General features: G+C 46.3%; 3 protein-coding genes and 1 pseudogene across 3 annotated transcripts; 2 read left to right on the top strand and 2 right to left on the bottom strand.

Annotated features, from left to right (window-relative positions):
* The first annotated feature begins 312 nt into the window (after positions 1–312).
* LOC136641877 (uncharacterized) lies at positions 313–5368 on the top strand. The gene is made up of 3 exons (XM_066617965.1): positions 313–588; positions 1061–1175; positions 3245–5368. Exons 2-3 carry the CDS (start codon positions 1088–1090, stop codon positions 4621–4623), a joined length of 1467 nt encoding a protein of 488 aa, XP_066474062.1. The 5' UTR covers positions 313–588; positions 1061–1087; the 3' UTR covers positions 4624–5368.
* An 11760-nt stretch (positions 5369–17128) lies between these two features.
* On the top strand, positions 17129–17248 carry LOC136643225 (5S ribosomal RNA; annotated as a pseudogene).
* Positions 17249–21906: 4658 nt separating this feature from the next.
* LOC136639026 (histone H2A) lies at positions 21907–22380 on the bottom strand. The gene has a single exon (XM_066613056.1). It carries the CDS (start codon positions 22378–22380, stop codon positions 21907–21909), a length of 474 nt encoding a protein of 157 aa, XP_066469153.1.
* A 4032-nt stretch (positions 22381–26412) lies between these two features.
* LOC136639025 (histone H2A-like) lies at positions 26413–26886 on the bottom strand. Its single transcript, XM_066613055.1, has one exon. It carries the CDS (start codon positions 26884–26886, stop codon positions 26413–26415), a length of 474 nt encoding a protein of 157 aa, XP_066469152.1.
* Between the last annotated feature and the right edge of the window lie 411 nt (positions 26887–27297).

Here is a 27297-nt window from a genome sequence, read left to right as displayed (position 1 = left end):
TTTAACGATGATGGTCCATGGAGCTTACTCCCAGGTAAGTGCGGAGAGGACTGCAGCCTAGGATTGTTAAACATTTTTCCTGCCTGATGATGTCACTTGCAGCCATGACATCACTTCCAGGTTAATGACATCACTTCTGGTGGGCCCCCACAGATTATCAGTCTAAAAAGTGGGTCCTGGGCTAAGAAGTTTGAGAACCACTGCAATAGGGATTCCCTGCACTGGAGCAGGACTGCCTTTAAGACCGTGAGGGAGCTCATACGTAGAAGATTTCCGGGCTGGGCAGCAGAGGCAGGAAGGGAAGGTATTGAATGGTTGCAGAAGGGCTTTGTTGCTGCTGGGCTGCCTCTGGGCTGCCCATCTCCTGCCAGGCCTGTGCAGAATTCCTAGGATAATTCTCTTCCTTGATGCAAAGGCCCTTTGCTTTTATACCAAGAAGTTCACCAGCTTTGGAAACTGTGCAGGGAGCCTGGCCAGCCAGCTTCACTCCAAGACAGAGCAGGAGATTTAACCCCCCCCCCCCCCACACACACACCCTTCCCCAATGGAAGGATTGAGGTGATGTCCATTGAATAGCATGCGATCAAGGTACATGTGGGCTCCTGGGGGCAAGTGGGAAGATGTGGGAGAAAGGCACACCCAAGGCAGGGAGGGGGGAACAGAGCTTTGGGGGTACAGTGGTGGAAACAGCTTTGTAGTTTGTGTATTTATTTTTATTTTTTTAAGCCATTTCTGTGCAACATTACATATGCGCAACAGGGACCAAATGTGTGCACCTGTGGGCTGGGCAGAAATGGGTTAAGCCAGTGGCCTTGAACCTTTTTGTGCCACGATCCAAATGTAAGTAATGGGACTGGGAACCCACTACTGGTCCTGCCCCCTCCCGGGACCCAATCCGCCTACCCCTTGTCCCCTCCTGCCCGGTTTCCCCTACCACAGTCTTCATGGCACACTCTTGGCTGCTGGAACCTTGCAGCCAAAGTCTTAAAATCTTAGCATGCTCTGAAAAACTTGCATCAAGCGCTGACTGCATTTGTTCTGACTTCTGTTCCCTGATCAGGATTTTCCTGTCTCAAAACCTGAGCTGATGGCCAAGATGGAGAGAGGGGAAGGAACATGGAGGCTGGATCCCCAGGAGCCTGGGGAAGGGGACATCCCAAAAGATGTTGTTTCAGGTAAAGACTTGACCAGAAAAACATAAGTAAGTGCTAATACTGTGTAGTATATTAAGAGTAATTATTTTGATTTTCTGCAGTGGGGTGGTGTTGGCTCCCAGAACTGTGTCTTCTGTGTGTTGTGCCTGAAAGCTGCTCTTGGGCTCCATCTAAATTGCATATTTCTCTCGCTCACCTTAAGCCTAAAGACTTAAGGCACACATAGAACCACAAGACTTGTCACTGTTTTTATTATAATTATTTTGGTTCAGCTTGTGCCGCTCTGTACCACTTCAGGCTGCACGCTGGGAATCGAATATTGAATTGCTTCCCCATATTAAACCCAATTCTGCCCAGCTACACATTTGATCCCTGTTGCATATATGCAACGTTAGACAGAAATGGCTTAAAGAATCTCTGCCTGCATTTGCACAGCTAGCCTAGTCTTCTCAGGGATGTGCTAGTTTGGTATTCAATGATTTTTTTTTTTGTTTTTAAACATGGGGAAGGGTGTATTCAAGCATCTCCCTTTTGCAACCTGACAGCCCAATCCTATTCACACTTTCCTGGGAGTAAGCCCCATTGACTGTAATGGCACTTACTTCTGAGTAGACAGATGCCTTAAATCAAGCCAGACCATTGGTCATTCAGTATTGTCTAAATAGACTGGCAGCAGCTGTCCATGTTGTTGGACAGAACGTTTTCCCAGCCCAACCCTGAGGTGTCAGGGATTGAACCTGGAACCTTTCCTATATAAGCATGCGCTCTGTCACTGAACCGTTTCCAGAATGTCACAGGATGCTGCAGAGTGCATTTTGCCTTCCCAAGTTAGGGTTGTATGAGTTTAAATTCCCAGGATCACCAAGCAAAGGTGTGGAATTGGGTATCTGAAATGCAAGTCGGCATCCTTCCCTTCAAAAAATATGTATCTGGTCCTTATGGCTGTGCAGATCATTTTAAGAAGACTACCTGGCAAAATTGCAGAAGACAGAGGTGGACTGATTGTGATGTGCAGCAAGGGGCAGTTCCAAGGGGGGTCCATGTGTGCACACACACCCCAAACTGTCTGTTAGCAGGCAAGGGCGCCCATCAGGCTGAGAAGCAAAATCAGGTGCAAGAGGAATGCCCACTGGACAGGCACTAGTGAGATTGGCTGCAATGGAAGCCCAAGTCTACCCAGCCAGTAGACTTGGGCTCCAAGGCCAGGTGGGAGCCCAGGTCCACCCAGCTGGTAGATCTAGGCTCCAAGTCCAGGCAGGAGCCCAGGTCTACCCACCCAGCAAACCTTGGCCATGGAGGCCATTGAAATCAACCCGGAGCCCAGGTCTGCCCACCAGGTTGACCTGGGCTCTGGAGCTGGCAGTGCTCACCCCCCCCCCCCAAAAAAGACACTGGATTTGCCCCTGTGTGCAGCTATGTCAGACTATGGGGAGGGGGTTGAATATCCCACACAATCCTTTGTTCCTTGTTTTGACTTGCAGAAGCAACAAATTATCCAAAACAGGGGTGCCCAAACCCCAGCTCGGGGGCCACTTGCGGCCCTTTGGGGCTCCCAATCAGGCCCTCGGGGAGCACCCAGTCTCCAATGAGCCTCTGGCCCTCCAGAGACTTGTTGGAGTCTGTGCTGGCCTGATGCAACTGCTCTCTTCATGACAGCCAACTGTTCGACCTCTCACATGAGCTGTGGAACAAGAGCTCCCTCCACTGCTTGCTGTTTCATGTCTGTGATGCAGCAGTGGCAGCAAAGGAAAGGCTGGCCTTGCTTTGTGCAAGGACTTTTATGTCTTGAGCTACTGCAAGACCTTCATTCATTCATATAAGTTCCATCGCTAATAAATTCATTTATGTAAATTTATTCAAATTTTAAATGTAAATTCATTCTTTTTTTCTCCGGCCCCTGACACAGTGTCAGAGAGATGACGTGGCCCTCCTGCCAAAATGTTTGGACACCCCTGATCCAAAACAACGATCTACGCAATTTATTCAGACGATAGCAACGTGACCTGTTCTTTAGCCCTGTATTAACTGAAATTCACCAAAGCGAAGGATGTTTCTGAAAATGGTCTTTCCTCCATTTCTTCCCCCTTCAGACATGAGTTTTGCCAACGACAAAGTGGTTTCTGCCGCCGTTACAGTGGCCCTGGCAGCTGTGGGCGCTGTTAAGACCGTCATCGGGATCCAGACCCGCATCTTCACCAGACTGGCCACACGCCGGAAGTTCCTAAGGCGGGAGTGCAGCGACTTGGATGAGTTGGAGCAGGTGGTGGAGAATGCGGCTGCAGTGCGCCTCCGGGCAATTGTCGAATCCAGCATAGATTCTTTAAAAGCCATGATGTGCTCCTGCCTCTTCCAGTCTCCTGCTGTCCTTGCCGGACTGATAGACGAACTTTACATCATGGAACGTGCTTTCTGGGTGCAACCAGGTCGCTCCCAGTGGTGGGAGAAGGTTGTCCTTCCCCACTGGGATGATCCGCTTTGGCAAGAGAATTTCAGGATGAGCCGACAAACTTTCATGGAGCTTTGCCATATGCTGAGGCCTGTCTTAGAGCGGCAGACCACCAACATGCGAGCGCCAATTACTGTCGAGAAGCAGTTGGCCATCGCCATCTGGAAGCTGGCCACCCCAGATAGCTACAGGTCAGTCGCCGAATGTTTTGGCGTTGGGCGCTCGACAGTCTCAAGGATAGTCATGGAAGTTTGCCAGGCACTTTATGATGTGTATCACCATGTGGTCCACCTGACGAGTGCCCAAGAGGTGATCAAAGGGTTCGCAGCCAAAGGTTTTCCACACTGCATAGGGGCCATTGATGCGACCCACATCCCTATCATTGCGCCTGCGCACAGAGCCACGGAATACATCAATAGCAAAGGCTATTACTCGATGGTCCTGCAAGCGCTGGTGGACCACAAAGGCAGGTTCACGGATGTCTACGCTGGGCGGTCTGGGAAAGTGCATGATGCGCGGATATTCCGAAGCTCTCCGATATTCCGTGCCATGAATCAAGGCACATTTGGTCCCAACACAACCATGGAAATGGAGGGTGAGCGGGTGAAACCTGTGATCCTTGGGGACACTGCTTATCCTCTCCTGCCTTGGTTAATGACTCCTTACAGCGGTCATTTGGACACTCGCAAGCAGCTATTCAACAATAGGCTCAGCCGCTGCCGAACTGTGGTAGAATACGCCTTTGAGCGCCTCAGGGGCCGCTGGCGGTGCCTGCTCTCCCGCCTGGACGTGAGGGAGCGCTACGCCCCCAGGGTCATTGTGGCTTGCTGCATATTGCACAACATCTGTGAGACCAAAGGAGAGCCCCTCCAGGAAGGGTGGGAAGAGGTGGTGAGGTCTGTGTCACGGTCTTACCAGCAGCCAGAGCGACAGCCTGTGTATGTGTCAAACCCACGTGCCCGGGGGATCAGGGAGCTTTTTAGTGCATATGTGGAAAAGAGAGAACAGGGGAACCACCGCTGAATCAGATGTTTTCCTCAACAGAAACTCTATTTGTAGGCCTTGGGAAGAAGATACCTCTCTCTTCTTCTTAAAAAAAACCAACACCACACAATTATTTTCCAGGGATTTTTTGGGAAGAGTTGATGGATTTTGATCTCATTTCTGAGAAGCAGCATGGCACAGTAGTTAGTGTTAGACTAAGAAGTAGGAGAGCCCAGTTCAAATGCATATGTGATTTTTGGGCCAGTGTGAGGGTACAATCCTATACACATCTACTTGGAAGTAAGTCCCATTGTGTTCAGTGAGGTTTACTCCTAGGAAAGTGTGTATAGGATTGCAGCCGCATTCTCTCAGCCTGACCTACTTCTTATGTGAAGAGCTATGTATGAATTGCTTGGTGGAAGAGCAGGATGAAAATGTATTAAAATTACATATCCTTTATTTATCACTTACCTGCTCACATGCAATGAGTTGAAATTGCTGACAGGTGAGTGGCTGGGTGACACACACCTACTTCTCTTGCTGCCTGATTTCTTAGGTCACTTCTGGCCACTTTAATTCTCCATTGTGTCCCTTTTTGCACGCGTGCGCACACACACACACACACACATATAGTGGCATGCTGTGGTTGCTACCCCTGCCAGTCTTTTTTCCTGGCAGAGACTGAGCATGTACAAGGACCACCAGCCATAGCATGCTTCCATGATGCTAGAGAGCTGGCAAAAAGTCTGAGCTACAAATCTGGAAGTTCTGATCTTGCCTCTAGGACAGTGGTTCTCAAACTAGTGGGTTGCGACCCACCAGTTGGTGTAACGCTTCCCCTGTTCCTTTAAGGGGTGGGTGGAGGGAGGGGGAGGGGAAGGGGAGGGAAGCTAAGGGGGGTGCTTTGCACTTACTTTCAGAAGACAGGGCTGCAGCAGGCTACAGGAGGTGCAGGGAGGCTTGGAACTTCCACTAAAAGCGGGCCTAAAGCGCTTCCGTTTTGCAGGACCTATTTCAAATTCTGACCTACACTACAGGATTGTTGCGAGACTGAGAGCACAAGCCTCTGCTTGTCTACTCAGCAGTATGTCTCGTTGTCTTCAGTGGGGCTTACTCTCAGGAAGTTGCAGTCTTAAAATAATACGTGTTGAAGTGAGGTCAACGTTTGAAAAGTACTTTAGTAAAGTACACTTTATTTTTAGTAATAAAATTTATGCAGAGGGGCTATACTGGAGTGGAAATGGGAGCCCCTCCCCCCCATGGCAGTACTCAAAGCTCTTCTCCCAGCTGCCTTCTCAAACATTAGGCACTCACTACATATCAGGAAGGTCATATCAGGTACTGGCTCTGTCAAGGAAGTGCACACAAGGCAAGAGAGCCTTTTGTGAATGGAGCTGAAGTGGAAATGGGTGTGGTGCACTTTTGCTTTGGACCAAACATCCTTCCCCCCCCCCCCCCACGGTGCACCTGCCAATCACTGTTTTCGTAACCAGAGCCAATAAGTTGCTTGCTGCTCATGCATTGCAAGGTGCTTTCTCAACTTCTGGGTGAGGGAAGACTAATCCTAATCTACAAGTTGTGCAAGTCAGTGGGAACTATTGGGGAAAGAGTCCCACAGCAGTGGACTGCAGCGACGTGCAGTGTGGGGGTGGAAGTTGAGGCAGAACTGCCCCACCAGAATTCTTTGAAAAGTGCCTCCATCCCTGTGATCACATGAATACTTACAACCCAGGGCTCTAAGTAGCTAGAGCCCATGGGTTGTGTTTGCGTGATCACAGCCACCACAGTGGAAGTGGTGGCACTTTTCAAAATACTCCAGTGGGGCACTTCTGCCTCACCTTCCACCCCACCCACCCTACACGTTGCTGATGTACTGTAAGGCAGAGACCCCAGCCTTGTGGAGTCCATGGGTACACCTTAAATTCTGAGATTGGATGGGGTGTGTGTGGTAAGTGATATGGCCCTGAGTGAAGCATATAACCCAAACACAGTAAACTGAGGCTGATGGTTTGACAATTTGTTTGCAATCTTCACAGGTTGGGGACAACAAGAAGAAGACCCTAGTAAGATAATGCTCTTAGTAAGATTGGCCTTAGTAAGATAATGCTCTAAAATTCAAAGTATCCCAAAGTGGAATTAGTGTTGTTGGATATTTCAGTCTCTTGCTGGGGTGGGGTAAGATATCTAGGGTCATTCACCCCCTTTCACTGACTCAGTCACTAACATCTCAGCGAGGGCATTCCTTCAAGTTACCTACAAAAGGAGGAAACTCCAACAGCTCCAAGTACCAAGTGGCACTTTATTCAAGATGTACATTCTGTAATAAACTGTTGATCTTCAGTGTTCTGTTCTTTAGTTGTCTTTTGTTGCATGTGATGTTCTCCATTTCCCATAATAGCACCCTTTTAAAGACAGAAAAGCTGCTGGCAGTTAATTGCTTTTGGTGTTCAGAAAGAATGGACTTCTACTGTGTGTTTTATGGAAATGTGGCCTTTAAGAACATAAGAACAGCCCCACTGGATCAGGCCACAGGCCCATCTAGTCCAGCTTCCTGTATCTCACAGCTGCCCACCAAATGCCCCAGGGAGCACACCAGATAACAAGATACCTGCATCCTGGTGCCCTCCCTTGCATCTGGCATTCTGATACATAGCCCATTTCTAAAATCAGGAGGTTGCACATACACATCATGGCTTATAACCCGTGATGGACTTTTCCTCCAGAAACTTGTCCAATCCCCTTTTAAAGGTGTCCAGGCCAGACGCCATCACCACATCCTGTGGCAAGGAGTTCCACAGACCAACCACAAGCTGAGTAAAGAAATATTTTCTTTTGTCTGTTCTCCCAACACTCAATTTTAGTGGATGTCCCCTGGTTCTGGTGTTATGTGAGAGTGTAAAGAGCATCTCCCTATCCACTCGGTCCATCCCCTGCATAATTTTGTATGTCTCAATCATGTCCCCCCTAAGGCATCTAGGTGCCCCAGCCCAGTAATCATCTTAGTTGCTCTCTTTTGCACCTTCTCCAGTTCCACTATGTCTTTTTTGAGATGTGGCGACCAGAACTGGGCACAATACTCCAGGTAAAATAAAAGCGTACGTGAGCAACACACTGGCTTTAAAGACACAAACCTGATCATTGTTGCCCATTTTTGTGACCATTTTTGTGACCATACTTGGACTACAGAAGATTTGTGCTCATGACAGCTTTACAAGAGGCAGGAACACAATGGATGCCATTCCCCCCCCTCCCACCAATGGGAAAACCACACCTGTGGGAATTCTGCCCTACATGCTGCTGTTAATGGCACAGAGCCTCTGTACAAAAAAGTCTGCAACTTTTGAGCCATACTAAACGGGAGGGCTGTTTCAGAAACAAACAGGCAGTTTCTTCTGCTGCCGTTCACATATTGCGTTGCCAGGTTCTTGCCCAGATCCAAGCACCTTTACATTCCCCCAGGTAGCAAGAGAGGTTGCAGTCCCTGTGCCTCCCTCTGCTATTGTGCTTCTGCCTCCTCTACCCACTACCAAGAACTGCCAACTGGCCAGAAATTGTCTGCTCCTGCCCTTTTAACAGAAGTCTGCCATGCACAAGTCAACAAGTAATACTTCTTTGTAGTATAACTTGAAATGTGATCACCACTTGCTACATGGCAAACTGCTATTAAAGGGAAAGCCACAGAACCGGCCACCCTACCTGGTGACCACCAGATCTCTCCTTTTGCTTCACAGCAAGGTAGGTTTAGCATTTGCATCACGTGATTTAGGTGATATGATAAATTCAGAATGATAAATCCTCATTCTGTGATTTAGAGCAGTGGTTCCCAAACTTTTTAGCACTGGGGCAGACCCACCTAAAATTTTTTTTACTTTGTCAGCTGCTCAAGCCTCTGCTATAATGGTGATTAGGCAGCAGTGCTCCCCCGCCCCCCCCAAGTAGCAGGTTGTTTAACCCTTGATTCACATAGTCTAATCGGCCTTGTCAGTTTTGTGACCTACCAAAAATTGAGTCATGATCCACTGGTGGGCCACAGAACCAGTCTGGGAACTGCTGATTTAGAGTACTTAAAGGTATGGGCATGCTCTCTAGTTGAGGTCTTGGCAACCCTATTTGTAAATATTAAGTAGCCCTAGATGAATGGCTATATGAAACCACCCTGGGGGTGGGAGTATAGCTCTGATTACTAACACCTGGGGGGGGCACCATTGGAGAGGCCTTTTTTTTGGGGGGGGGAAGGTATTTGGTTGGTCATTGTGGGAACCAGGATACTGAGTGACATCAGACTTCTAATTCGATCTAGCAAGGCTCTTCTTAAGTATGCACAGACATGCATCTCCACAAAACACTTCAGTTCTGTTAGTCTCAATGTGTTGTGTTTTTCACACTTTCTTCAGCTCCAAGAAGAGACCGCTTGCCAAGTTAGTATCTTTAGATTTATCTCAATCTGGGGTTGTGGTTGCTGCTTTTGGATATGGAACTAAGCAGTATTCTAAGGCCACAGTCCTATATACACACTTACCCAAGAATGAGCCCCATTGAACATAATGGACTTCTGAGTGAATATACATAGGATCATGCTGTAAGTTTATGGCTACCACTTCTTTTCTTTTAAGTGGACTTGACCTTGAAGCTTTCTCCTGACACACAAATGTAGCAAGGGAAGCTGTTCCTACCATTTTCCTCAATGTAAAAGAAGTCACAAATGAAATTTCTGCACAAGAGCTGGGCAAGCTAGAAAGATGGCAACACTGCCTCATAAGAACATAAGAACAGCCCCACTGGATCAGGCCATAGGCCCATCTAGTCCAGCTTCCTGTATCTCACAGCGGCCCACCAAATGCCCCAGGGAGCACCCCAGATAACAAGAGACCTCATCCTGGTGCCCTCCCTTGCATCTGGCATTCTGACATAACCCATTTCTAAAGTCAGGAGGTTGCGCATACACATCATGGCTTGTACCCCATAATGGATTTTTCCTCCAGAAACTTGTCCAATCCCCTTTTAAAGGCATCTAGGCTAGACGCCAGCACCACATCCTGTGGCAAGAAGTTCCACAGACTGACCACACACTGAGTAAAGAAATATTTCCTTTTGTCTGTCCTAACCCGCCCAACACTCCATTTTAGTGGATGTTCCCTGGTTCTAGTATTATGTGAGAGTGTAAAGAGCATCTCCCTATCCACTCTGTCCATCCCCTGCATAATTTTGTATGTCTCAATCATGTCCCCCCTCAGGCGTCTCTTTTCTAGGCTGAAGAGGCCCAAACGCCGTAGCCTTTCCTCATAAGGAAGGTGCCCCAGCCCCGTAATCATCTTAGTCGCTCTCTTTTGCACCTTTTCCATTTCCACTATGTCTTTTTTGAGATGCGGCGACCAGAACTGGACACAATACTCCAGGTGTGGCCTTACCATAGATTTGTACAACGGCATTATAATACTAACTGTTTTGTTCTCAATACCCTTCCTAATGATCCCAAGCATAGAATTGGCCTTCTTCACTGCCGCTGCACATTGGGTCGACACTTTCATCGACCTGTCCACCACCACCCCAAGATCTCTCTCTTGATATGTCACAGACAGCTCAGAACCCATCAGCCTATATCTAAAGTTTTGATTTTTTGCCCCAATGTGCATGACTTTACACTTACTGACATTGAAGCGAATCTGCCATTTTGCTGCCCATTCTGCCAGTCTGGAGAGATCCTTCTGGAGCTCCTCACAATCACTTCTGGTCTTCACCACTCGGAAAAGTTTGGTGTCGTCTGCAAACTTAGCCACTTCACTGCTCAACGCTGTCTCCAGGTCATTTATGAAGAGGTTGAAAAGCACTGGTCCCAGGACAGATCCTTGGGGCACACCGCTTTTCACCTCTCTCCATTGTGAAAATTGCCCATTGACACCCACTCTCTGCTTCCTGGCCTCCAACCTCAATCCACGAGAGGACCTGTCCTCTAATTCCCTGACTGTGGAGTTTTTTCAGTAGCCTTTGGTGAGGGACCGTGTCAAACGCCTTCTGAAAGTCCAGATATATAATGTCCACGGGTTCTCCCAAATCCACATGCCTATTGACCTTATCAAAGAATTCTATAAGGTTCGTGAGGCAAGACTTACCCTTACAGAAGCCATGCTGACTCTCCCTCAGCAAGGCCTGTTCATCTATGTGTTTTGAGATCCTATCTCAACTGCAAAGAGTTTTAAAGAGACCCAAGTGCCTTAAACAAAAAATCTAGAAGAAGTGAAACAGTAAAACATTCCCCTCCTTGTCAAGAATGGCTTCATTTGTAGAAAGTAAGGCAGGCAGAATTTTAAGACTGAACAGCTCAAGATTAGGGGCCAGTCTGCAGAAAGCTTGCAAAATCAAGACTAAGGCAGCCCTATTGTACATTGTTACTAACAGACCTAATGGATGCCTCTACTTGAGGTTGACAATACCCAACAAACAGATCTGTTCTACTCTGACCCCTTTTTAGGACCTTCCCTTCCACCCTCAGCCAATCTGCAGACCCACATTGAAATTAAGGGGATGCTCATATCAGTTAAACCAGAATGAGAAAAGCCAACAGGAAGCAAGCTAATGGGGCAGTTCCATGATTTCTTTCTGCAATTGATCAATCAAAATTTGGGTGGGGCCCTTATTGCAGATTGGTTGGAGTTCATTGGCTGAGCTAGGCATTTCTCTCTCACTCTGGTTTCTTTGCACCAAGGGGACCAGCTATAAAGGTAGCTTGGATGTTTTTTTGGTTTGCTTTGTGATGTTACCATGGATGTTGTGAAGGCAGTAAAGTGTGTTCAAGATGAGGCTGAGTGTCCAATCTGCTTGCAGTTTTTTAAGGAACCCATGATCTTGGAGTGTGGGCATAATTTTTGCAAGGCCTGTATCACCCAGTGCTGGAAAGGAGCTCAAAGCAATGTCTCCTGCCCTCAATGCAGGCAGAGTTTTGCTACTGCCCAGCTTAGGCCAAACAGAAAGCTTGGGAACATCTTGGGGCTTATTAAACAGTTCCGGTTAAAAGATGTGGAGTTGGTAAAAGCTGGAAGCTTGTGTGAATCGCATGATAGGCCTGTGGTCCTCTTCTGCAAGAATGATCAAGTTCACGTGTGCTCAGTGTGTGCTGACTCTAAGGCTCACAGAGGTCATCTTGTTGCTCCTGTGAAAGAGGCTGCCCAGGAATACAAGGTAGGTACAGACTGTGTAACTCCTGTTTGCATTCTCTTATTTTTCCACAGTTGTAGTGACATCACTAGGGGGGTGTAGGGTGGCCCTGTAGTATCCAGAAAATAGCTCATAAGGTAAGGGTTAAATGGTCCCTCTTGCAGCAGTGATGCTCTTATCAAAATTGGAGGCTCCCTCTGACTGCTTTTAAATGCAGCTGCAACCTTGTTATGCATGGATTTTTTTATACATGGATTTGACTCAACACGAATGGCCACTGCACATGAGAAGGAATGTGCTGATCCCTGGAGAAGGGGGAAAATGCACCCTTTAAAATCAGTTTAAAAAACTGTTTTTCTTACTGTTGTAGCAAGGCGGTCATGAAAGTGAGTATGTATCTAACCTAATTATCCACAGATTTTTCACCTGTGGAAAAATCCACAGATTTTTCTATCTCAATGCGATGAGAAGGGCCCTTTAAATTAAAGGAAAACATTTAACAACTAATGTGACTCAGCCTGTAAAACAAAACAAAAAATTGAACCCCCCCCCCCCCAGTCTTTGGCTCTTTGTCCCAGATGTAAGAACTCAAAGACTAAATGTCTAGTGCTAGTCTGGTCTGGGAAACATTTAGTTGTGACTATCTATTTATCTAATCAATTCCCAGGGCTGGCCTATTCAGGAGGTCAGGGGTGCCCACCATCACCCACCCACTTGCCTCCACTGTTTTTTCTCCTCCTATTTCATGTACTGAAAAACAAAGGGTGGAGGCGAGGCAAGTGGTGGACTACTAGAGCATCTCTGACACTCTAGCCCACCCTCTTTTCTCTCCTCCACAATTCCTTTTTGATTCAGAGGGAGGAGGAGCAAAGGCTGGGGCATCCCAATCTCATCTGATCTTGGAAGCTAAGCAGGGTCAGGCCTGGTTAGTACTTTGATGGGAGTCCACTTGGGAATACCAGGTGCTGTAGGCTTATACCATAGTCTTTCGAGACTGAAGGTTACCAACCAACCACCAGGTAAGGGGAAGCAGCATTTGACACCCCGCTTCAGATGCCAGGAAGCCGTTGGCTGGCTTCTGTGCCTATAACAGCTGCTTCATCTGGAACCAACGGGACAATGTGTGTCTCCAAGTTGTGAGAAGTTTCAGCCTCTGACCTGCACATCAGGCACAGGAGCAGTCTAGTTCCTCTGGTCAACTGGCAACCCAACTACTGTAGCAGAGGGGCTGGCTGTTGCTCAGTGCATGCAGAAAGTCCTGGGTTCAATCTCCAGGCATAGGTGAGACTCTCTTGCCCACAGGCTGGAGAACTGCTACCAGAGTGCCAGGCAGACCGGAGAAGACAGTCCTGAGCGAGATAGTTGGACTCGATTGAAAGCAGCTTTCTGGGTTTCTCTAACCTTCCTTACTCACCTGCAATTCTCTAACTCAGTGTTTCTCAAACTGTGGGTCAGGACCAACTAGGTGGGTCGTGAGCCAGTTTCAGGTGGGTCCTCATTCATTTCAATATTTTATTTTTAATATATTAGACTTGATGCTACCATGGTATGTGACCGCATTTGGGGAAATGTTACGGATCTATACTTTTAACAGGCTACTATGTATGTACTTTTAACAATGATAGTCAATTGGACTTACTCCTGGATAAGCATGGGTAGGATTGCAGCCTAGGATTGTTAAAATTTTCCTGCTTAATGGTTTCACTTCTGGTCATGACATCACTTCTGGTGGGTCCTGACAGATTCTAAAAAGTGGGTCCCGGTGCTAAATGTGTGAGAACCACTGCTCTAACCCACCTGCAATTCTATGCATGTCTACTCAGAAGTAATCTCAATTGAGTTCAGTGGGGTTTACTCCCAGGAAAGTGTAAAGTGAATTGCAGCTTTTGCCATGCGTATTTGGAATAGTTTTAGCTCTGTGCAGTAAATGTAAAGCTGGGCGTTGTAGATGAAACTTCAGCATGCCATCCACTTGTATGTCCCCCTGGAAAACATAATTTCTCTCTTTATCTCAGAATGAAATTCAAGCACTAATTGAAGCGAGGAAGAAAAAGAGAAAAAAGATTCTGCAATGTTTCTCTGAACTGGGAGCACAAAGGCAAACTCTTGTGGTATGCTTTCCCAATACATTCATATGTGGGTAGTGTTTGCAAGGGGTGGAGATGATGGGGATAGGAGTCATTTAGAGGCAGCAGTTTCCAGCTTTCTATTCTGTTAGATTTGTTCTCTGAATATGGATGTCAGAACAGCTGTCTGGTGTGATGACCTCAAAGGTGTGTGCCATTGTTGCATACAGTTCAGGTTGTCTCAGACACCTAGGCCAAATTGAGCAAGTGTGGTGCTTTTGTTGGATGCAAGTAGTCAGGGGAGGGGGCAGCATTCAAGACCATGATGTGCGGGGAAAGAGGCCTTTGGTCCTCTCTTTCTCCACTGGTGCTAGCCCTAGGTTGCTGAAGCTTCTGGGGCAAAGGCCTGCACTGGCCCTTTCCATGGTCCTGGCTCCAGAAGTGAACCACAATGGTGTAGTGGTTTGGGAGTTGGACTTAGACCTGGAAGATCCAGGTTCAATTCCTTGCTCTCTACTGAGAGTCGCTCTCCATGCAGCGTCATCATTTAGTATATACCTAGGTTGAGCTTTGACGCAGGCAAATAATTCTGAAAGTACAAGAGTCTAGATCTAAAAAACAGGTTCTCCACCACTTGCCCCTCTCCTTAGCTTAAGCTTCTATGCCCTAGCCTTCTGTTTCGCGTGGCCTCATTTTATGGGTTGGCTCTTTCCTTCTAGCAACTTATGGCAGATGGAAGCAAGAAGATGGCAGTGGAATTCAAGCAGCTTTGTCAGTTCATGAGAGGGGTACAGGATGATCTGATGGACCTTGCTGGGCAGATGAAGATTGACCTGGACGTTAAACTTGCCAAGCTCTGTGAAGAAGCCTCCTGTGCAGAAAAGCTCATTGATGAGATGGAGAAAAAATGTGAGCAACCAGCTTGTGAATTTTTACAGGTGAGGTGGGCTAACTTTTGATAGAATACAGATATTCTAATGTGGTTTGTTTCATTGCATTCTGCACCTTTCCAATGATATATAACATGATGGTGGTATTTGTACATTCCGAGGTTTTCACAATTTTGGCCACTCGGCTTGTGTCAAGCTCAGCTTGTTACCCCCCTAAAGCTTGTTGCCTGGTGCAGTTGCTACCCCCAGCACCCCCTTAGCCATGTCACTGACCTCCTCCCTGTCTCCAAGGCTTGATTTTCTAACAGTAACTGTAAACCAATATATTCAAGCTTGTTAACCGATTAGCACCCCTGCCGCTCCTGAAGTGTACTGCATTACAAAACAGGAAGCTTAATTTAAATTGACTTGTGTGAAATGTTAACAGTGTTTGACCAGTGAAAACATCACAGAGCAATAGGAAAGCTTCTGAGTCCACTAGAACAATTCTTCATAGTCTGAAGAAGAGCTCTGTCAGAATTGAAAGCTTGCCTACTTCTCTGTTTCTGTTGGTTGTATTCTACTATTTCTTTTGAATGTTTGTTCCCTAAAGGATCAGCACTGCTAGCTGCAGTTAATCCTAATGTTAATCATATCATATACCAGGCATGACTCCTAAAATGCAGAGTAAGAATTTCAAAGTAAAATTACATCTACATCTTACAGCTCCTGAAGCTAATGCCTTTCCTTCTTTATCTGTCTTTGTAGGACATCAAACCAACCTTGAGCAGGTATGTACTTTTTGTCCCCCTTGTGCAGTCAGAAAAAGTTTGGTGATGGTGAAGATAACAAGGGTTCTTTGTGTATTTGGACCAAGTATATTAAGATGCAGGTGAAGTCGATGGCAAAAATCCTTGCTGATGGCCATGGCTATGGGCTAACAATCTTCTGGTTAAACTTAGCGCTGTGGAAGAAAGGGACCTAGTGCAGGTGAAGCCTAGTAATAGTTAAAGCAGTGCTACTTCTCGGTGTTCTTGCCAGACATATCAATTGCTGCAAAAGAGACTTGTGTGGGCGGATGCAGTTATATCCCCAGCTTCTAGATGGTGGCTGAAACCAGCTTGCTTAAAGCTGTCTGGCTGAAGGGAGACTTTGAAGCAAGGATTTTTGATTTGCATTTAGGTACTATGCTACACTGGAGTGTGCTGCTCATTTCAAGATATAGAACAGGTGTGTCACTTAACAGGGATCTGTTATGTGATTAGGTCATTAAGTGAACATTCAGCCCAATCTAGTGCCTTTGTTGTGTAAACAGACGCTGTCTGCCAGACACTAGCTGGCTGCACAGGTTAGATTGCCTCTTTGCATTAAGAGCCTCTTTGTTGTGTAAACAGACACTCTGTTGCAGGCTATGGGAGTTCTGACTGCCTCATTAAGAGCCTCTTGATAGTGCTTCAACCACTGTCATATATGCACACTGTCCTTAAGCAGAAGGTTGACAGGTAATGTGGTTTTTTCTTTTGGTCTCAAGATATGAGGCAGAAGCATTTAAAGCTCCAGAGTCTTTTACTGCAGAGGTGAGACAGAAGCTGTGGGATCTCTCCTTAAGAAGTTTGCTTCTGCAAGATACCCTGAAAAAATGCAAAGGTAAAATGCTCACCAAAGAGTGACCATCAACAATGTATAATGTAAATGAATCATGGGGCAGTTTAAAGACTGATACTGATTGTATGTCATTCCATGGCATCAGCCATATTGATAAAAGTTTTTTACTACACTGGAACCCCCTGAATCAGACCCATCAAGTTGGAGCTAGTCCATAGTAAATCTATTCTTTAAGGTTCCACACATTTGAATTGTGTTAGTTTGTTATAGCAAACACTACTGGCTCTCTGGAACATGTCAAATACTTATGTTAATGCATTTGTACAGAGTGAGCTGTGCTTTAGCTTGATATCTGAGCCAGGATGCTGTAGGGGATCTGGACTTGAACCTGGAAGATCCAGGTTCAAATCCCTGCTTGGCCGTGAAGCTTCCTGGGTAACCTTGGGCCAGTCACTCTCTCTCAGCCTAACCTACTTCACAGGGTTGTTGTGAGGACCAGAAGGAAGGAAGGAAGGAACCATGCACACCACCCTGAGTTCCTTGGAGGAAGGGTGGTATGAAAGTTTGAAATGTACTTTCCATACACAAACCTCCCTCTGAGTTGCATCTTAGGGGTCATGGCTCCCTTGTCTCACCTTGGATCCAACTAACCTCTCAGATCTCTAGTTGTGTGTGGGGGGGCGCTAAAGGTTTATTAGCACTCTCTTATAATCCTACAACTGCAGAGTTCCTTGAATGAAGTAATGGGACTTAGAAGTCATGTCACTATAACGCTTTGAATTTTTAGTGTAGCTGTACTCTTGGGCAGAGGGTGGGGGCAGGTAGTAGTATGGCCAGATGTTATAACAGTGAATTGACAGCAACTGTTACCCTGCACATGCCCAATCTCGTCTGATCTTGGAAGCTAAGCAGGGTCAGGCCTGGTTAGTACTTGGATGGGAGACCGCCTAGGAATACTGGGCGCTGTCAGCTTATACCATAGTCTTTTGAGACTGAAGGTTGCCAACCAACCATAACAGTGAATTAATACTATAGAAGGGAAGGGGTTTTTGTGTCTTGATAGCTGTGTAGGAGAAGGAAACATTGTCAGATGTCATGTTTCATGCCCTTCCATAATGGCGCTTGTGTGTGTGCAAATATTAAAGTTATAGGAGCCCCGGCCTCTCTTGGCGATCTGGTCATACACCACCATGTGCATGTTCCTGCAAATCCCATGAAAATGAAGGCACTTTATCCCTCTTCTGCATCATCTTTGCACAAAGGCTGCTTATTGCCAAAACCAAAGTCTCTTATCGGCTATAGGCATAAACATGTTGGTGGGCAAAATTGCCTGTGGTCTGTTACAATTTCACAGCTTTCTTTAGGAACCCAGACTTGAAGGGTGTTGAAGTATTGGCACTAGGGAAAAATAACTGAATAGTGGGACATGTGGGGTTGTGTATAAGAACTGTTGGGAGGAAAAAGTTTGCTTTGTTGAGACCCTGTGATTCCAGCTGCAGCTTCCAGCAGGATGCCATCAAAGGTAGAGGTGTCTGGGAGAGAAGGGATAATAAGGGTTTGAGAGAGGTTGTCCCTGGTTTAGAGATCAAGAAGTAGGCCAAGCAAGGGAGCTGTGCAAAGCCACAAGCTTAAGGGGCCTTTTGATTTCTGACTTAGCAACTGATGCTGCTACTTGTAGCTGCGGGGCAGGACTTGAGGACTAGAAGATCCTTCTGGAGGGCTTCTGTGGCATGATCAGGGTGTGAAGTACAACAGTGAGTTGTGACTTGAATGGCAACCTTTTGACAGTTTTAGGAAGCTTGTGCAGATTGCAGATTGAGCAGTGGAAACTTGGCCTATTCTAGGAAAGGTGAGAAAGAGAGAGGACCTTTCCTACAATTGATACTAAAGAGGAGTACAGTATAATTTTAAAAAATGGAAAATCAGCTGCCTACAATCTGTTTCTTTCTCCAGAGATGCTGCTGTTGAAACCAGAAGTGGAAAGAGGTAAGGAATAGATCTACCTATGGATCTGAGAAGGGGGAGGGGATTAAGAACAGAGATACATCCTGGTTCTCTAATTAAATGGATGAAGGCTTCGAGTGTTGCCACTTCTCCTGAGTGGAGGAATAAAGTAATGGGATTAACCAGGCAATTAAAAACCAAAAATATGGTGGTAGGCTCAAGTCTAACAGCAATATGCTTTCTGGATTGAACCAAGGTTGCCAGCTTTTCAGACCACATCCATAGCTGGGCCCCTAACAGCAGCTTGATCTTCAGTGATTGGCACACAGAAAGGTTGAACAGCTAGAACTTTCCGTAGTGCAGAATAAATTTGTGCTGATCAAATGGCAGCAGAAACTGGTTGCAAATCTTGGGCTGATGTGGATGTGTAGGGGGACAGTCTGTCCATATATAGGGAGCAGGAGAAGTAAAGGGGCATGTGAGCACTACTGCACATGAGGAACACCTAGCTTCTAAGGTAAAAATCTGTGTACCACTTTATGGCCTTTGTACTATTAAAAAGATATCACAGAGGAGGTGAAATTGTCATTTTGCGTTAGTGATATGATGGAGACTATCCAGCAGACACTTGCATGATGGCACACCAAATCTTGCTAACCCTGCTAGTAGGGCAAGTGTGTACTTCCTTGAACTGCTTTGTCAGTCTGAATAGGCCTGAAGTTCTCAGGCTTGAAATTGAATCCACGAATGCTCAGTGGGTCCCAATTTGGTGGGTCACCAAGTTTTTTTTAAACATTAAAAAAAAATTGCAAGCACCCTTGCCCAGTTCTTCTTGCATTAGAAAATCATTAGCTGAGTGCTTACCTGTGGTATGAGGTTAGCTGCCCCCAATTAAAATGTCACATCTTACAATTTCTCTAGTAATTGGCATGCTGTAGATCAGGGGTGCCCAAACCCCAGCCCTGGGACCACTTGCAGCCCTTGAGGTCTCTCAATGCGGTCCTCAGGGAACCCCCAGTCTCCAATGAGCCTCTGGCCCTCTGGAGATTTGTTGGAGCCCACACTGGCCTGACGCAACCGCTCTCAGTGTGAGGGCAACTGTTTGACCTCTCGTGTGAGCTGTGGGATGAGGGCTTCCTCCACTGCTTGCTGTTTCATGTCTGTGATGCAGTAGCGGCAGCAAAGGAAAGGCCAGCCTTGCTTTGTGCAAGACCTTTTATAGGCCTGGAGCTATTGCAAGACCTTCATTCATTCATATAAGTTCATCTTTAATATATTCATTTATGTAAACTTTTAAATGTAAATTCTTTTTTTCCCCGGCCCCCGACACAGTGTCAGAGAGATGATGTGGCCCTCCTGCCAAAAACTTTGGACACCCCTGCTATAGGTCAAGCATGAGCCCAGTTTTAGCCTTTGTCTGGCCTGGAAGTCCCTAATTGCACATCTTGCTTGCCAGTTAAGCCTTCTGGATCCTCTGAAAAGATTGTAAAGGTTAGGGGAATAGTCCTTGAACTCCATTTCTAGGGAAAGTCTAGCAAATTTCTACACACATGTATTGTATGTAAGGTTTCTAGCAGTCTTGGGAGCACAGGATCCCAATTATTTATTAATACATAAAAATAGTATTTTGTCTAGTGGGTTGTGATTGTCTTTAACCTGTTTTTGCCCAGCCCACAGGTGTACACATTTGATCCCTGTTATGTATATGCAATGTTGGGCAAAAATGGTTTCTCTCAAGCAAAAACACTTTCTCTCTTCCTCAAGCAAACATGACCCTGGATCCGACTACTGCATATCCACAGTTATCATTATCTGATGATCGCAAGAACGTGAAACACAGACCTCAAAGCTCTCATCCAGTTACAAGTTCTCAAGGCTTTGATTCTGATCCTTGTGTGTTCAGCTGTGAGGGTTTTACCTCAGGGAGACATTACTGGGAGGTAACAGCTGAGGGTGGAAACTGGGCTCTGGGTGTTGCAAAGGAATCTGTCAAAACAAAGGGTGTGATCCTCATCCAGGCAGATGAGGGGATCTGGGCTCTGCAATCAGAGAGCTTTGAACAATTCTGGTGTAAAGGTGGCAGCAGAATTCGTGTCTGCCTGGACTATGAGAGAGGGTGGGTGGCATTTTTTGATGCTAATACCTGCAAACTGATTGCCACTTTGCCAGCTGCTTTTGCTGGTGAGAAAGTCTTTCCTTTCTTCATGCTACTGAAGTTGGGGACCCAGATCAAGTTATGTTCTTGAAAAAAATGGATTGGTGGCTTGCCAGAAGCGAGCCAATCCCGTTGTATTGCACTCAGTGACGGGTGGGAAGGGGCAGAATGGCAGCCACTAGAGTCAAGAAGCACTTGGTAAGGGGACACACTTGTAGATGTGGACATAAGGGCGGAAATATGTTGGGCTTGAATTCAAAAAGCAGTCTTGGTGTTCACATGGTAGTTTTAGAAATCAAGCTGTAACTTTTGAAAAATAAAAATGAAGCAATTTTCTTATCTGTGCCAGTTTCCTATCTGGTCTTTTTTTTTTTAACACCCTCAAGCACACTGGTGTCATTTTGGAGGTGGAAGGAAGACAGTAAACCATTTTTTAAATGTATAAAACCTGCATGTAGTCCAAACAAGTGCTCTGCAGATGTTTGACTCAATGTCATATGTAGGCACAGGATGGCTCACTTCAAATTGGAGAGACTAGTTCAGCTAGAACCTAATTTAAACCTGTTTGTCCACTTGTGATTTGACTCCTTCCTTGAGTGGTTAGAATCAGAGCAATCCTGTGTGTCTACTCAAAAGTAAATCTCAAGCCAATGGGGCTTACTCCCAGTTAAACAGGATTGCAGCCTTGGTGTAGCCTCTGGGTAAGCAGGCCAATGAGCTTGCAAAATACTAAGGTTTAAGCTAGGTTTATTAGCTCATTTAAAGAGAAAGTCTTGACCTTTGTTCACATTTTGGCCAGCAAGGGCTCTACTTGGGTTTACTGACTTTCATGAAGGTTCTCCATCCATTAGACCAGCCATTTTCAACCACTGTGCTGTGGCACACTGGTGTGCCGTGAATGGTCTGCAGGTGTGCTGCAAGAGTTTGGGGGAGCATCATTTGTTAATAGGGCCAATGGAGATGTGAGGTCCCCACCAACAGTGTGCCTTGACAATTTTAGTGCCTTGTCAGTATGCTGTGAGACAAAAGATAGAAAATCACTGCCTTAGACCAGTGATTTTCAATCACTGTGCTGTGGCATACTGGTGTGCCATCTGAGTTTGGGGGGGGGTCACTTATTAGGGCAATTGGGGAATGAACCCTTACTGGCAACATGCTGTGCCTTAAAGGTAAAAAAAAATTGATGGTGTGCCTTGACCATGTTAGTACCTTATCAGTGTGCTGTGAGATGATAAAGGTTGAAAATCACTCTTAGACTAATGGTTCTGCTGTGGATTTAAACCCACACCCCTGAAGTGCTGGTTTAAACATCCTGTGGCTCCAGTATACCTACTGAACTTAAGCATGTAACTGCAAGTTGCCAGTTCCCCACCAACGTATCTTAAATTTTAAGATTACACAAGTTGAAATGACTTATGAAAATTGAACACCCACAACAGCTCTTCTTAGGACTGTGTAAGTGGCTCTGAAAAGAGCCTTTGGGTTTCAATAGGTTGTCCCTGAGGTAGGGGGAATGCGGTTATCTTCCTTCTCACTGAGTTGCAACGGGAGGAGGCGCAGGCTTAAGCAAGGCTTTAGGAATCTTGGCAATCTTGCCCATGCTGGTAAGAGCCTTGTTGCTAGAGGCGCTTTGCATGGCTTCAGTCTTCTTGGGGAGCAGGACGGCGTGGATGTTGGGCAGCACTCCACCTTGCGAGATCGTCACCCCTCCCAGCAGCTTGTTCAGCTCCTCATCATTGCGCACGGCCAGTTGCAGGTGGCGGGGAATGATGCGGCTTTTCTTGTTGTCCCGGGCCGCGTTGCCAGCCAGCTCCAAGATTTCGGCGCTCAGGTACTCCATCACCGCAGCCAAGTACACTGGGGCGCCACCCCCAATGCGCTTTCCATAGTTGCCCTTCCGCAGCAGCCTGTGCACGCGGGCCACAGGAAACTGCAAGCCTGCTCTGGAAGAGCGCGACTTGCCCTTGGTGCGGGACTTCCCACCGGTCTTGCCACGGCCAGACATCACTACAGCGTCCTCCTCTCTCCAACAACGGAATAACGGAAATGAGTTCTGAAGCGCGGGACAGGTCCCCTTTTATACCTTCTTTGGTACCGACTCCCTGACTGTGATTGGTCCAAGCTTGTCAACCAATAGAAAGAAGAATCCTGATCCAACCAATCAGATAGTAGGAATTTTCATAACTGCAGAATGGTCTTCTTGGTGGCGGCTTTTCTCTCTCTCTCTCTGTGTATGTGGTTTACTTGAGACTTTCCTTTTCTACAAGGCAGGAGAGAAGTACAACTAACTGATCCGATCCAGCCTATTCCGGTCAACATTCAAATAATCTTGGCTATCAAGAAGAGAAATTGCATATTTTTGTTTTGTTTAATTTCTTCATAAAAAGTAGTATAAAAACTACTTGGAAATTACTTCACTTGGCCAAAGACATCGTCGAAAACTGTGGACTGGCTAAACTCCAAGGAGTCCCGTTTACAATCCCAATATATTAGGCACAGTCGCACGTTGAATCGCTAGTTCCATACAATTATTTTTATGGTCCATTTAATAACGTCTATAATTATTACAGTCCAAATTCCGTTCGCTACCGTTTTACATCATCAACTGCTCAGGGCAGGTTCTTTAGCATCGTAGAAAGTCCTGGCATTATTTGGTATCAGCCGTTAATATTCTCCTTTTTAGATATAGATTGTCCTCCCCCCCCCTCCAAATACTCCTGCTGTTTGTTCCTCGATGACCAAATGGTCGACTGAGGGTTCCTTAAGTATCTTATTTCCTTTGGTACATATGGATTTCCTTGGGTCTTGACGTCAACGAGGCAAAAACTGAATACATAAGTGCTATACACAGTACACAATACACAAGTGCAACTAATCATAAATATACATCTTCAAAACGTCCAGAATATATAACAGGCTTTGCATTGCTTTGCCTAACAAAGCTGTGTGTTAACATTCTTTCCATTTTACAGATTAGGAATTGAGGCTCAGAGAGCACAGCGTGCATACTCCTGAACCTTCGTTTTAATGTGAGCGAGTTAGACTCCAAGCCTGTTAACCAGCTGTCTTACTAGGTCTGTCAATAAAGGCGGCGTGACCGGAGCAGCTGTAAAGAAGAACAATTACCCTATTTGGTTGCTTATTGTAGACCAATCAGAATCTGCCATCAGAATCCAAGGGGTTGAATAGAATCTCGGTTGGTAATAATCTAAGAAGTAATTGAGCAACTCCGCTGTATTTGACCACTTAGGCTGAAGTCCCCTCCACACTTTCCTGGGAGTAAGCCCCATTGGCTATAATGGAACTTAATACTGAGTAGACATGCATAGGATTGGGCTCTTAACCTGCAACCCATGGATTCGAAATGAACAGGCTTTTAATGACTGGGAGTGTGAAATGAGGAGATGGTGGTTATTCCCCTGCACAGAGCAGCACGGTCGTGTTAATGCCTTATCAGTCAACCAAAGGCCAGCATTTTCATCAACTGCATCTCAGTGAGTCCACGTCACCATCGTTCAGACGTTACTGAGCTCAGCAGGTAATTGTCTTGTCACCCATAACCGCTGTTACTCCCAGGAAAGTGTACATAGGGTTACTCCTAAGGCTGTGACCCTATGCACGTTTTCTTGGGAGTAAGTCCCATTGAATTCAGTGGGATTTCCTTCTGAGTAGACATGCATAGGATTGTGTTGCCACTCCGGTTTCCGTCCGATTCAATTTTGGTCTCAGCCAGGAGGAAATTGCTCGGCTCTCCAAACAGGGAATATGATCAGCCCAATCCTATACCTGTCTACTCAGAAGTAAGCCCCACGGTGGGGCCTACTCCCAGGAAAGGGTGCATAGGATTGCAGCCCATGTTATTGCGCAGGTAAACTCTGTGCAAGTCTATGCATGCTTTATTCACACTTTTATAAAGTCCCATTGTATTGAATGGAGCTTGATCCCAAGAAAGCGTGCATGGAGTTTCAGCCTGTGAGACCTGGGCCCAGAAAACACACACACAGATCGTCCTTGTTTGGATAGTCGTGAAGAATGCAGCGTCTGCAAGAGGCAATTTTATCACAGCAAAAGCGCCTACAAATTCTGCGAAAGTCTCCTGAATTGCACGGGGTCACTATCTCTGGATGGAAGGAGTCGAAGCTGATTGGCCCGTGTCAACCACCCAATGAGAAAAGCCCAGCTTTCACCCGTTTGCAGGCGCATATGCAGACTTGCGCCCTGTTTTCTTTCAGGTCAGTCCCGATACGCGACCTCAGACGGCTGAGTGAAACTTTCCGTCCCTTTCGTCAATGGATGTAAAGACTTTTACTTTTAGCCTAACCTTAACCTTGCAGAACGTAGTAGCTAAATTTTCATCCAGAGTAATAAGGCCTATCTTTGAGCGACTAGGAAAAGAGTCCCGTTGAAAAGACAACTAAAATATATTTTGATGCTCTGGAAAAAAGAGTTTCTTGTAATTTCCCCCCCCCCCTTTGCCTCACTGAGTGCTGCAAACTTTTGTTTATAGTTTTCTTTAATATGTTAATAGCAGTTTTAATATTAACATAATTTCTCTTCCATTCTTCAACATTATTGCTTCCAGGACGGATAACAAACACATTTCATGACAATAGCAATCACAATAATCCTGTAAATGTTTAGCGTTCAGGTCAAGGTGGGTATATTAAATTTACAGCTTTATACCCCGCATTATCCTCGTGAGCGGCATTCAAAGTGGCCCCGTAATTTGATTTGGCAATCAAATTCAATACAATATACATGCTTATACGGGGCCGCTTCGAATGTCTCACGCGAAGATAATAGGATTGTGGATTTGACAGATAATAGGACAGTGTATTGCTTTATTTTACCAGGGGAATCCCCTATTTAGAACCCTGGGTTTGGATGTTAAAGACCAGGTCATGAAACACCACCTTCCATCTAATCCCTGAGTTGGTTCTTGCACCTCCCAGAGAAGCAGCTCCCTGAGGTGGAGATCCGGGGGGGGGGGGGCTAAAGATTTCTTAACAGCACCAGCAATGCTCTCATAACCCTACAACTGCAGAGTTTCTTGGATGAAGCAATGGTAATTATAAATTATTTAACTATTTGAGTTGGTAGTGTAGCTGTACACTCCAGCGGGGACAGGGCAAGTAGTATGGGGCCGATTACATAATAATGAATGGATCGTCAAGGAGGGCAGTGTTGAGGGAAACATCAGATGTCATGCTTCAGGCCCGTCCATCGCAGCTTGTAGCCAACTCCCAACTTCCTTGTGTGTGAGCACAAGTATTAAAGTTACAGGAACTCAGGCCTCTCTGAGCATCTGGTAGCACGCAACCGTGAGAATGTGCCTGTTGAACCCATGAATACTGATGCACTTTGTCCTTTTTCCTATCATCCTTGGACAAAAGCTGGTTACAGCAAACCCAAGCCTGTTTCTAGTAAGGCATAGCCAAAAACGTACCTAGCTGGGCAGGACCAGACTTAAAGCTTGTCTTGAGCTAGTACCTGATACAACCAGGAGAAACAGCAGGGCACGTTTTGAGGGTTAGACGCTTCTTATGGATGAATGCTGATCTTGAATTTGGGGGGGGGGGGTTGGCAAAATTTGTTATGCTCAGCGAGTGAAGTGCAACACTGGGTTGACTTGTGCCACAAGCCTTTAGTAGTTTGAGAATGCTTGTTCTCAGATTGCATACGTATTGAGTAGTGTGTTGCGATGTATTTGGAGGACAAACTTGGTCTGTTATATTGGTGGGAGGATCCTGCTCCTCTGTAGGTACCACTGGGGGGAAAAATAGAATTTAAAAATTAAAAATAAACTGCCTACTGCTTTATATGTTGCTTAAATAGCAATTATGATGCGGTCTGGGCATTCCAACTGAAAATCCCAGTATGCCAGCCATTAAAGGAATGCCTCAATTCTTGTCTTGCAATACTGGGTACCAAGACAAGCAGAACCAGCTCTTCTAATGACTGTGTAAGTGGCTCTGAAAAGAGCCTTTGGGTCTCAGTATTTCGTCCCCTAGGTAGGGGGGACGGTGATGCTTCCTCCTCACTGAGTTGCAACGGGAGGAGGCGCAGGCTTAACTGCGATTTTAGGAACCTTGGCCGACTTGCCCGAGCTGGTACTAGGTTTATTGCCACCGGCACCGTGCATGGCATCCGTCTTCTTGGGGAGCAAGACCGCGTGGATGTTGGGCAAAACTCCGCCCTGCGCGATGGTCACCCCTCCCAGCAACTTGTTCAGCTCTTCGTCGTTGCGCACGGCCAGCTGCAGATGGCGGGGAATGATGCGGCTTTTCTTGTTGTCCCGGGCAGCGTTGCCAGCCAGCTCTAAGATCTCGGCGCTCAGGTACTCCAGCACCGCAGCCATATACACCGGGGCACCGCCACCAATGCGCTCCGCATAGTTGCCCTTCCGCAGCAGTCGGTGGACCCGGCCCACAGGAAACTGCAATCCTGCTCTAGAAGAGCGGGACTTTCCCTTGGCTCGCGCCTTCCCCCCTGTCTTGCCACGACCAGACATCACTACCAGATGCTTTTCTTCCACCAGCGACGCACGAATGAGTTCTGACCTTGGCACAGGTCCCCTTTTATACCGTCTTAGGTACAGACTCGCTGACTGTGATTGGCCCAAGCTTATCAACCAATAGAAAGAAGGATCCTGATCCAACCAATCAGACGCTAGGAATTTTCTTAACTGCAGAATTGTCTACGTCAGGGGTGCTCAAACTTTCAACTTTGATTGAACTTTCAATCCCAAATCTGTGGGATGACAAGTTGCACCTGCTGAAATTCTCTCTTCTATACACTTGTTAAAGGTCCAGCATCCCTAAAGTTGAAAGTTTGAGCACCCCTGGTCTACGTGGTGGGTTTTGTGTGTCAGCCCAATCCAATCCATACTTTCCTGGGAGTAAGCCCCATTGATTCTAATGGG

This window comes from Tiliqua scincoides, chromosome 2 (genome assembly GCF_035046505.1).
Source record: "Tiliqua scincoides isolate rTilSci1 chromosome 2, rTilSci1.hap2, whole genome shotgun sequence".
Taxonomy (NCBI): Eukaryota; Metazoa; Chordata; class Lepidosauria; order Squamata; family Scincidae; genus Tiliqua; species Tiliqua scincoides.
This window is presented reverse-complemented; position numbering and strand designations above follow the sequence as displayed.